The 12,330-nt window shown below is 45.4% G+C and overlaps 1 protein-coding gene across 2 annotated transcripts in view; it reads right to left on the bottom strand.

The window, feature by feature from the left end:
- Positions 1-263: 263 nt before the first annotated feature.
- The window catches only part of GCAT (glycine C-acetyltransferase), a 17,444-nt gene continuing 5,377 nt past the window's right edge, over positions 264-12,330 (bottom strand). For both annotated transcript variants that reach the window (XM_015405994.1, XM_015405995.1), the window contains exons 2-9: positions 10,145-10,275; positions 9,097-9,198; positions 7,074-7,220; positions 6,408-6,562; positions 4,026-4,108; positions 3,306-3,477; positions 2,180-2,301; positions 264-744 (exon numbers count right to left, since the gene is read on the bottom strand). In XM_015405994.1, coding sequence (XP_015261480.1) covers positions 593-744; positions 2,180-2,301; positions 3,306-3,477; positions 4,026-4,108; positions 6,408-6,562; positions 7,074-7,220; positions 9,097-9,198; positions 10,145-10,275 — 1,064 coding nt within the window. In that variant the 3' untranslated portion in view covers positions 264-592. The remainder of the gene's footprint in view (positions 745-2,179; positions 2,302-3,305; positions 3,478-4,025; positions 4,109-6,407; positions 6,563-7,073; positions 7,221-9,096; positions 9,199-10,144; positions 10,276-12,330) is intronic.

The following is a 12,330-nucleotide window of genomic DNA, read 5'->3' as shown; positions in this document are numbered from 1 at the left end:
AAAGGAAAGAGGCAAAGACTTGGTAGGCCCCTGAGAAGATCAGTAAGTAACCCCTACTAAGAAGGTGAAACATGACTACTGAGCTCAGAAACTCCCCATCTTTCCAGCCAGCAGCTCCTAAAAGAAAGAAAATGTGGACTGTGTAGAACTGGATCAGGATATTGGCAGACAAGCCAATATTTAACAGACCCATAAAGCATGAACACAAGTTGCCAGCCACTGTGTTCGCCATTTCCTTCAGTGGCTGCTGCATGGCAGTGAAAGCCTCAAAACTGCCTTTATTATTATTCGGTCTTCCAGACATGGTCCTTCCTGAGTAGAGGTAGAATGCCTACACACTGAAGACAGGCATTTTTTTTAAAAAAGGGGCAGAGAGTAGTCTGATGCATCACTTCCCATAGTGTATGTACATTTCTCTTGTGCGGCCGACACATCAGGCTCAATGAGCTTTTGGAAATACTAGAGATGAAAATGAGGTAAGTGAACCCACATGAGCAGTGATCCCCATTTCAAACTGCCTTCTCTTCTGAGGAAAAAGAAAACAGTTTCCAGCCTTAGGGTTTGAAAGAAAAGCCTAGTATTCTCCAGCCATTCAGGGCAAGGCCCCATGTTTACGGCCCACTTCAATAAAGGTCTCCACACACCGATCAATATCTTCTTCACTGTGAACAGCTGAGATCTGTACACGAATGCGTGCCTTCCCCTTGGGCACTACAGGGTAGCTGAAGCCGATGACATAGATGCCTGTTTGATGAGAAAACAGAGGGAAGGATTCAGGCTAACAGAGGTGGTACAAGGCCCTAAATATCCCAAGGAAACCAGGGAAAGTATGAGGGGGAAAAGGAACCTGGAGGAAATGTGGGTGGCTTGAAGAAAGAGACAGAGGAGACCAAGAATGGGTAGCCACGTTCTGCCTCAAGAGAGGGGGCTCTGAAAAAACTTCACAACACTTAACACAGAGAGGGTCTTCTTTGCTATAGAAAGCAAGAGATGTTGACGGGAGTGATAGAACTCACTTTGACTCTTGATAAGACTACTTAAAAAGGAAGCTGATGATAGCTCTAGAGTCTACCCTGACTGACAGTGGTGGGCTTTAACAATCACTGCAGCAGTGTGACCCAGTAATGCTGGGGTGAGGGAAACACATTTGGAGAACCAGAACACATTTGGAGAGAAAAGGTAAATGGCAAGTTCAAATGAATACATGCAAAATGTGGGGACTAGGGAAAAGGCAAGACCAAATCATTACACAGCAATGTTTGGACTGCAAGCTTTTGACACTGTTCAATACTGCTGACAGAACACTGTTGAGAGGTATACCCCAGGATCCTTGCAAGGTCACAGAGGAAACTTGGCTGACACAGGGCAGCAAAATGTCTTCAGCCAGCTTCATATCAGGTCATGAAGAAAAGGAATACTTGGCCATATAAAACAAATTTAGAGTCCAATGGCACCTTAAGACCAACAAGTTTCTGCATAACTTAAAACATCATCATGTTACATGTAAATTTGCTGTTCAGCCTGTCTATAAGTTTGAACTCTAACTTCCATTCCAGTGTATTTGAAAAAGTGTGCGTGCACACGAAAACTCATATCTTGAATAAAATTTTGTTGGTCTTAAAAGGTGCCACTGGACTCTAAATTTGTTCTACTGCTGCAGACCAACACGGCTGACCACCTGGAACTTGGCCATATAGTGCGTCTCCATGGGCTGCCCATGTGAGGCCGCTTTCTACGGACAATGCTGCCCTCTACAGAGCTGTCAGGGGAAATGCCAGTTAGAAAATGGAACTTTAGCTTTGCTTGGGTTCAAATGGACTTGTGCTGACCTCAGACGAGATTAGAAAGAAAAGTGTCTACGTTGCTCCCATCAGCCAGTGGTAAGGTTGCAGCCTTTTACCTGGCAAGGCTCCCTGTGAATTTACAATTGCATGACAGCAGGTATTCAAAGAGATGAAGTATTACCCATCTCCACGCTTGCTTACCCATCTTATCTCTTGGTTCACAGGACTGCTTTTATGAATGGACAGGAGGGAAGGCATTCTGATGGAGCAACTCCTAAGCTGAAGGAGGAGCCAGGTGAGTTTTCCCCTGTCCCTGACTGAAGTTTTAGAACAGCCTCAGTCTGGCTGAGATGTGGCCTATTCTGTCAGCAAGACATCAAAGGCTACACAGTTACCTTTCTTCAGCATGTCATCAGCCATCAGTGAAGCTAGCCGGGCATCCCCCAACATCACAGGACAAATTGGGTGATTGTTTCCTGAAATGGTAAATCCAGCTGCAGCCATCTTGCTTCGGAACCTGAACGGGAAAGGAAAGTTTTCATCTCTCTCTTCAGAATCTCCTTCACCCAAAGATCACTGGCCAGACACACAGATCAGTACACAACAGTACTAGCTGTCTCTCTCCAATGTTGTGCAATGACAAGACTGTATTTTTCTGTGTTGCTTTGAAACTTCTACAAAATGATTTTATCTGTAGTACAAATTAAGCAAGCTAGCAAAATGTGGCTCACTTTTGTCCTGGATACATCATCATTTTCTCTTAAAACTGGCAAGAACCGAGATGGTGCGAGGTAATACATAGGACACATTTGAAATACCCAGGGTGTGAGAAGGGGAAAATGATGGTGAAGGAGAAGAAGAAGAAGAGTTGGATTTATACCCTGCCCTTCACTTGGGAGTCTCAGAGCAGCTTACAATCACCTTCCCTTCTTCTCCACACAACAGACACCCTGTGAGGTAGGTGGTGCTGAAAAAGCTCTGAGAGAATTGCTCGAGAGAAAAACTCTGAAAGAACTTTGACTGACCCAAGGTCACCCAGCTGGCCTCATGTGGAGGAGTGGGGAATCAAACCAGGTTCTCCAGATTAGAGTCCGTCGCTCTTAACCACCATACCGAGTTGGTTCTTGGGGGAAGGAAGAGTCTGTTATAGTTATCTGTCACTGACATTTGATAAACCAAGCCATGGATATCCAATGAGAGTTGGGTAGTGGGGAGGGTGGGCCTACACTCGTTTGTTGTAGGACCCAACTAGGATGTTAGACATCTGGGATTCTGCATGCTAGAAGCGGACTAACCACAGATAACTTAAAAACGGAGCATAAGAGAGCCATGAGGCCAACATGAGATCCTTGGAGAAAGAACAGGATGGATTAATTCCTCAGTTGTGGTGTAAAAATTAAGGCATTTTCAGAAGTGGCAAACCAGGGGATGAGAAGGAATGAAGGAAGCAACGGGGTGTATAAGGCTTCCCCTTGAAACTCTTCCACAGTAAGAGTTCCCTCCCCTCCCCCCCTCTCTCACCGTGTAGTCTTGGCAGCCATGGACTGTGCAATGGCATTGTTCTCCATAAGCAGATCCAGAGCTTTGGAAGCACAGCCCACAACAGCAGGAGGCAAGCTATTGGAGAAGAGGTAAGGGCGAGAACGCTGGCGCAGGAGGTCAATTAACGCTTTGGGGCCAGTTGTGTAGCCACCTGCAAAGAGAAGAAATTGTTACTAAACAAATCAGGTGCTACCACAAGGGAAACTGGATAGCAGGAGGCTTTGCTGTCCCAATCCCACCCCCCAAATTTCCTTTAGAAAGAGCTCAGAGGGTGGCCTTTTGCTCAATCGTTTGTGATGGAGAAGACAGTGGCTCCTCCTGGGACAGAGGTTATTATCAGCAGCTCATTCAGGGAGACTGTGTTTGTCTTCAAATGTTCCCCTCCACACACGCAATCGCACCCTACTGGGCTGCTGGGTTAATGGCATCATGGATGAGCAATGGGTTATGTTCAAAGACCACTGGTACACTCCAACTCTATAGTCTCAGTAACTGCCCCTGCTGCCATGACGTTTACTGAGTCTAATGTCCTCAGCTTGGACCAAAAATCTTGACAGGAGAGTCATTTTTGTTTTGTTTTTTAATTTGAAAAGGGTGGATAGTGATGCAAGGTAGAGTTGCTGGACATCGCTGGGTACTTTAATAAAACTCAAGGCTTTGTAAACAGAGAGACAGAACATCACTTGTTAGAAACTGCACCTGCTGCTCCCCCGAGTGCCTTCCCCAGGGTTGAGTTGATTATAGCGACTTGGTCCATCACACCCAAGAGCTCATCAGTGCCCCTGCAAGGAGAGAATTACCCTTATTAGCCTAGGCAGCTCAGGGCACTGCCTATTTTGTGCAACCTTGTTCTTTCCCAGGAAAAGCAGGAAGGAAAGTTTCAAGATCCCATTCCATCTAAATTGGTACAGGCAACTGTGATCCACTTACTTACAAGATTACAGCCAAAAGGAAAGAAAAAATGGGGAGGAGATTTACTGTTAAAATTAGACATTTTTGCCAGGACTCCTCTTTCCTTGTTAACATCATTAGAGATTCTACAAAAAGACCCAGTGTTAAAGAATTCTAGATAGGTTGCTGTGCTAGCCTGTAGCAGCAAAATAAAACAGAAGGCTAGTAGCACCTTCTGTTACATCCTCAAGATAACCACTAGACTTCTGCTTTATTCCCATGTTAACCGGAACAAAATCTTTTATTAATGCTTATTTAAATGTATAAGGCCCATTTTATTAAAGCCAGACTTTTGCGCCTTAGTTCAAGGTGACATAGCATCACGCAACATCATTAAATATTCTCATGCTGTTACACCATGGTTTAAATATCAGTGACAGAACACTGGGATAGCAGAACACAATGGAGTAGAACTCTCTTAACATTTTCCACACAGGTAAAGAGTGTAAAACATGGGGAAACTGTCAACCATATATCTAATTCTACACATGGCCCCAGAATGTGGATTAAAAATTCTGCATAGTGGAGTCAGGTACACAGAGGGGATTTGGAAGGTGCTGTTGGAGGGGAAAAAGGCCAGAAAACAAGGGGGAGCTGAAAAGGGGACAGGAGGAAGCAAAGGTGGGGGAGAAACTGGGGGCCAGCAGAAACCAGATGGGATTTCCCCCGTAAGTCTTCCATGTCCCCACTTGTACGAGACATAATTATAAAAAACATATGGAAGGTTCAGCTCCCAGAAAGTGTCCACTAGTTTCAATTATTTTCACGCCTGGGTTTCAGCAAGTGAGAGTTTGAGGGCATTGAGGGCATCTGACTGAAGAATGACAGGTGTAAATGTGTTGCTATTAAAAGATGGACTTGTTATTGTGTGCTATGGTGATATCAGGCAAAAAAAAATTTCCTGTACCGTATTCCCTGATTTTCAATGGCTTTCATTAGGAAACCCAACACAGAAGAATGTAGATATAACTTGAATTTTAACCCAGGTCAAAATACATAATGGTACTTTGTAAACCATCTTTTGGCCAAACTAGGACATTCTGATGGGAACACACTTGGGGTTTCCCTTCCTTAGTGGCTTGCAATATTGCCAGAGCTGCAGTACTGGAGTCTGTGGTCCAGCCAAAGGTAACAGTTTTTAGTATATGAAACAAGTAAATTAAAGTCTGTGCTGAGGTTTCCCTGAGGGATACTCTTTAGGCCATTCCAAAGTGTAGGGTTCTAGAAGTGAAATATGTTCATATGCAGCTATTTTGCTGGAACAGAGATCTATTTAGTCACCTTGGCTTCCTGCCTCTGAAGGAATGTTGTCCTTGCCCTTTCCAAAGATCTCTCTGTGTGTCAGCGGGAGAAGTCCAGGGGCATCAGTGAAACCTTTTCGAATCACCACAGTTTGGACTTCTGGGGTTTTTTTTGCCATTGCCAATGGAAAGGCCTCACCAAAGCAAGATCCAGAACTGCTGTCTAGGGCTTCTCTAAAGTATACCTGCACTCTTCACGCTTGCAACTGAGAAAGACCCCTGCGACTGCCACAGCGCTTCTGTGTGTTGGAGAGTGTTCTGGGACATGCTTGAATATGTATTCCAATCACGAGACTCCCAAAGTATGGTCTGAAGGTGTGTGACATAGCAACCTTGCTGAAGCTCAGCCGGTATGGAGGGGATACCTCCTAGGAGTCTACATATACTGTTATTGAGTTCCACTATGAGGAAAAGGCCTGATTTAAAAGTGATTAAAAAAAAAACTAAAGAAAAGGAAAAAAATAAAAGGCTTCAGTGAAGTTTGTTGGGCCTTGCCGAGCTAGCCTAGAATGCTGGTAACACACAACTATGCATTGCAGGTGAAGATTGCAATGGAAGTGGTTATTCAAGAAAAACTGTAATGGAAGATAAGCTTTGTCAGCAAGGAGCTCCAAAGTTTCCTAGAAACACAGTCTGAACCTCACTGACCTGCTCTACAAGTGGCAATAAACACATCAAAGACTTGGAATTCCTTTCTCACATACCACTCCTCATAAACAAAGAAGTAGAAAGGATATCACCATTCCACAAAGGACCCAGCCTCACAAACCACTATTGATTTTTTTAAACATCAAAGCAGGAGACAAAGTAGGACAATCAGATCTCATACCTTCCATTGGGCCCAAGGAATCCGGTGGCATGACATTCATCAACGAAAACAATGGCATTGTATTTCTGGGACAGGTTACAGATTTCCTTCAAGGGGGCAATGTCACCATCCATGGAGAAAGCACCATCAGTGGCCACCAACCTCAGGCGATATTTCTGGGAAGATGACCATGTGGCATATGAGCAAAAGCCTGTAATGCTAGAAAGCACTGCTTGTGATGGGGAATGGGAGGCAGACACTGACATGAAGAACCAGAACATCATATACAATCACAAAACTGTTGCATCTGCCAGAATCTGATGGATAACCTAGATTGGTGGTTTTCAAAGTTTTCTGTCATCTGGGAACCCTTTCTGCAGCAACACTGTTGCTGAGGAACCCCTGGGCATCTCCCATGGGATACTGGTGCACTGCAGAAGAGATTCCTGGAGCATACTCTATGCTGCACACACTGCTCATAAAGAACACTGCCCAGCCCTGTCTTACTGCCTGATGTGAACTGAAAATACAAGTCCCGTTCAGCAGTCCCCTGTGGACTGCACAACAAGGCAAGATGGAAATGATGGTCAATGTTGCCCAAGCTTCCCCAGCAGTCCCTTGTAATCTGTAAGCCCAAGTCCCTTCACATGAAGTGATGTTGTAATAGGTGAAGCAGCTCCAACTTACTTGTGCATCCTGCAGCTTGCTTTCTAGATCTTGCATGTCCATGTGCTTGTAGCGATATTTATTGGCCTTACAGAGCCGGATCCCATCAATGATGGAGGCATGATTCAGCTCATCAGAAAGAACGGCATCCTCTGGGGTCAGCAGGGCCTTGAGGTACCAAAATAAAAATTACAGCAAGCTCAGTAGCTTCCCATACAGCAGGTCACCAATTCAATCTCCTGCGCCCACAGTTAAAAGACGTCAAGCAGTAAAAGCAGGAAAGTCCTCTGCACCAGACACTGGAGAGCACGGCCACTCAGGAAAGACAGTGGGCACATGAAGCTGCCTCCTACTGAACCAGACCTTGGTCAATCAAGGTCCGTATTTTACCTTTTCAGTTGGAGATGCTGGGGATTCAACCTGGGACTTTCTGCATGGACAGCAGATGTCCTACTGTTGAGCCAAATTCCCCTTACCCAATGGTCAGCTCCTGGTGTGGGAGTGTCCTAGGCAATATGCATTTCAGTGCACCCCCCCCAACACATTGCAGGGGGTGGCTTGCTTGGTCCCTCCTCATTCAGGCATAAACAAGCAGAGGGCAAGTGGTGAACCGTGTAGTTTGCTATTCCCCAATGGCTTGCCCGAACACTAACCAAGGAACAAATGCAAGGATTAACATCAGCCACAGTGCTGGGAAGGAACAGAGGAGATCCTCCCGTTGAGTAGCAGCAATCAAACAGCAGCCAGTGAGAAAGAAAGAGCACCCTTTCCCTCTTTTTCCTCAATGCAAAGTTGCCATCCCTGCAGACCACAGTGGTGCACAGCACAGCATCATGGATGGGGAAGAAGGCCATGATCCTCCTGAGGGGATCCAATTCTGTTGCTGCCATCAAAGAAACAAGGCAGTTGGACAGTGTTTGTTGCTATGCTGCAACCATTTTTGGGCTGGCAGTACAGGCCCCCTAGGGATGTCAACCATGATAGCATCCCTGACTGAGTATAAGGCAGCTTCATATACAACACACTGTGCAAGCTGATGCAGCAGAAAGCCCTAGCTTGCAACCATTGGCCTGCAACCACAGGAGCTTCCAGGACGAATGCATTTACTTCCTGTTGACAGTGTATGAGATCACGATAATGAACATAAGAACTGTATGAGGACTTGAGTCACTTGAAAAGTACTTTAGATATATATCCAGATCTCATGTTCTATTTGGGGGCCCGGCACCAAGGTCTGCATGGCTAGGCTTCCTCTTCTTGTATTGCACACTGTGCATTTATGTACAATGAGACTTTTCCCTAAGGCATGCTCACACTTTTGATCTGAGGAGTGCTGTACTTTCCCTGTTGTCTTAACAATAAGGCTGGGAGTACAGGGAATGAGGGACTTAGTCAAGCTTCCCTGTGCCAGCCCCTTGTTTACACAAGCCATCTTCCACTAAAAGCCCAAGGGCTATTTGCATGGAACGCAGCAGCACTGAATCCCTGTGGTATACAAACAGCCTAGTCCTAGGAACGGTATTATATCTCGTGACTGACTTGCCAAAAGACGGAAGCTGCTATACATTCCTGCTTCCATTGCATTTGTGATGGTCACGTCAGTCAGCCCCAAGACAGATTGAATGGAGTTTGTTATTTCCTCCTTGGCCATGCACAATGCAAGATTTTGCCTCCACCTTTAGCTGACACTCATGTGAAACAGATTCTCCCTCAAAATAAGAGACAAGCACATGGCCACATTAAGTTGTACCTGCAGGTTCAGACTCAGCTAAATTCAGTGACTTCAGGGCTAGATCTGGCTATGTGAATACACTAGATAAGCAGCCAGACTTCTATTCCTGCTCCATCTGCTCCTGTCCTTCCGCTACTATGGATCAATTTCATCCTCCAAGGCAGCTGTTTTGCTAACAGGAAGAGTGCCTTTTTGACAGCAATTGGGCTTCCTTCCTCTCTCAAACTAGCTACCCCACAGACAAAAGATACTTTAGAATTTTGGAATTCCGAGTGGCCCCCATCAGTCCCCTATACACCAAGTGTCACAAACCTCAAAGATTCCAGCATTGGCATCAAAGCAGCTGGCATAGAGGATGGCATCTTCTCTCCGATGGAAATGAGCAATCTTCTCCTCCAGGTCCTTATGTATATTCTGCAGAGATGGAGAGCAGACAGAAAAAAATGAACACAAAATGCAGGCAGAAGACAAAATTGACAGTTGGCAGAATTATAAAAGAAAACCGTGTTTCTACTGATGTAATAGCATGTTCTGCATGTCATATTTAATACTTCTGCTTCGTTCAGACAGCAGCTCCATTTGCTTTTTAGATGTATGATCTTATGAATTGCATTGATTTACATTGTGTAATCCGCCTTGAGTCTCAGTGAGAAAGGTGGACTATAAATAAATTAATAATAATAATAATAATAATAATAATAATAATAATACCTCTCAAGCAACCTTGAGAGGGAAAACAGCTTTGAGATCCTAAGCCTCCTACTTCTTGAATTGGATCCTGGGCAAAATCTCTCTGTCACTGGCATGGAACCTCTTGCCTGACTTCCACTGCAACCCAAAATGTTGTTGCTGTGGGTACAGAGGACCCTCAGGAACAAAATGAGAGGCAAACCAAAGTCCTGCCATGCAGTGGGGGGAGATCAGCAAAAAAACAACAACAACAACCCTCTTCCATAAGAAGAATTTCCAGCAGATTCAACTCTGTGTCTACTGATGCTTCCAGGTCATTTGGGATGGTTCAGATACACTGATCCATATAAGCCACACTGTACCCATGTTCCGATCAAGCTGGTCACCAACACAAGTTTTCCATGAAGGGGAAATGGCAGACTCGGCATGCTTTGTGCACCCAGAGGAGGAGAAGTGCCATAATAATGCCACTGAAAACTGGCTATGGTTTCGTTATTTACTAAAATAATAGCAGATCTAGTCAAAAGACTTCCACTGTGGCAGTTACGGGGAAAGGTGAGCAGCATTCTAACATGTTTACACTGTAAATACAGTTACGTTAGAGGAAATGGAAGAGGTGGGGAAAGAGAACAGAAGCCCCGCCTGGCTCCATGTTCCTGCTCCACCTTACTTGTGTTCCACAGATGAAGCGGACGGAACTAAGGCCAGCTCCATATTTCTCCAGGGTATCCAGTCCAGCGTTGATCACTTCAGGGTGACTGGAGAGTCCAAGGTAATTATTAGCACAGAAATTGAGGATATCTGCAACAAATACAGAAAAAGGGGGGGGGGGGGGGAGAGAATCAGCAGGGAGAAGGGAGCAGTGGCTATAAGCCATTCGCTCCAGTAGGCTACTTGGTTCCTTTTAAACCCAGTTTGTCCCAGCATGATTGACACCAAAAAGGCATAAGATTTGTCCATAAGCCAAAGCCTTGAGGACAAAAAAAAAGGCAAGTTTGGCAACCCTCCTGGTATTTCTCCTATATACCAAAGAGACCACTGTATATTGTAATAAAACTGTTCATCAACTATAGCTGCATTTGGGCCCCTGAAATGGAGAAAGCAAGGAAGTAGTGGTCCGAACTTTTGACCCTCTGAAGGGTTCCAGTTTTTGTTGACTACTGTCTTTCCTGAAAAACATATTTCAAGATTACAGGAATAGAAAAGGACAGTAGAAGCTTTAGCATTAAACAACTGGAAGAGTGTTGAAAGAGAGGCTGATCTTAGCACCCGATGGAGAGGATGACAATTAACAGAGAAAGAATTTCCAATTCAGGTAATGCAAATAGGACAATTTTGAGATTATAAGCATTGGTTACCAAAGATCCATGCCTGAACCTGATAAACCAAGAAGCAAAAGCAATGCTACTACATGAACAGAACTAACTGGCAACTGTAGAACCTTCTACACACAAAGACTGTGAGGGCTTCTCCACCCATACGAGCATCCTGCCTTCAGCAAATCCTCTTCCAAACCCTGCTCTCCGTGCCACCGCCACCTGTTGAGGTGAGGTGTATGGCAACAAAGACAGGGCTTTTTCACTGGTTGCACTTTGTCTTTGGAATCCCTCACCACCCCACTCACGTGGCGCCTGCCTCACTGTCCTTTAGGCAACAGGCCAAAACATTAATTTTACCCTGACTGAAAAGCTGAATGGTTTCATCCTTTTAATTGTCTTATGGTCTGATTCTATCTTGATAACTGTTTTACAGATGTTAATATAGGCTGATTAAGTATTGTTTTATGCCAGTTTAATATTATTAATTTTCAATGTTGGGTCTTCTTTTGTTTGTTTTTTGTTTTTTACAGTTTTACTGTTAGGTTTTCACTTTTTGAGCTGCTTCAAACAGATCTTCAGAGAGACAGCAAAATAAAAACAGGTAAGATGGAACTTTTCTTGGATAAGCCAAGCGGACTCTTGTAGGAGTGGATTACAAAGGTAAAGGTTTTCCGAAAGCCAGTCAAATCCGACTCTAGGAGGTGGTGCTCATCTTGGTTTCCAAGCTGAAGAGCCAGCACTGTCCGAAGACTCCTCTGTGGTCATGTGGCCGGCATGACTAAATGTCAGGCGCACAGAACGCTGTTACTGTCCCACCGAAGCGGTACCTACTTGCAATTTCTTGCTTTCGTACTGAAAGCTCTCCCATCTGCTCTGACTAGTACTGGCAGGTCTGGTGGGCTAAGCCAGTTTACTCTAGTGTGGAATGAAGGAGCTGTGCCTGGAAGAGAGACTGAGATAAATCCCTAGAGCAGCTCCTGGCCAGTTAGGTTTTTGCTGAGCTACCTTGAACACCACTTCCTTCAGCCCTACGGGGTTTGGGTGGAAGGAAACATGCCTGCATTTTTCAGCCTTTTACATGGCGGCATATGAATCCCACATAACATCCTTTCTCACTATTAAGAACATAAGAACATAAGAGATGCCAATGTTGGATCAGGCCAAAGGCCCATCCAGTCCAACACTCTGTATCCCACAGTGGCCAGAAATACCAGTGCCATCAGGAGGTCCACCAGTGGGGCCAGGACATTAGAAGCCCTCCCACTGTTGACCCCCCCCCCCAAGCACCAAGATGACAGAGCATCACTTGCCCCAGAGTCCCTATCTATATCTTGTGGCTAATAGCCACTGACAAGGGGGGACCCGCGATGCTCGCGGGGGGGGGGAGGCAGAGGAGGAAGCAGCAGGAGGAGGGAAGTACCCCCCCCATCCTGCTGGTTCCCCCCTGTCCTCCAACCCCCTCCATCTCCTTCCCCACTCCTCTTCCCCCCCCACCCAGCTCCTCTTCCCCCCCCACCTCGCTGTTTCCCTCCCCCCT

The sequence above is a fragment of the Gekko japonicus genome, unplaced genomic scaffold (genome assembly GCF_001447785.1).
Source record: "Gekko japonicus isolate JY-2015 unplaced genomic scaffold, Gekko_japonicus_V1.1 scaffold385, whole genome shotgun sequence".
NCBI classification, from domain to species: domain Eukaryota; kingdom Metazoa; phylum Chordata; class Lepidosauria; order Squamata; family Gekkonidae; genus Gekko; species Gekko japonicus.
This window is presented reverse-complemented; position numbering and strand designations above follow the sequence as displayed.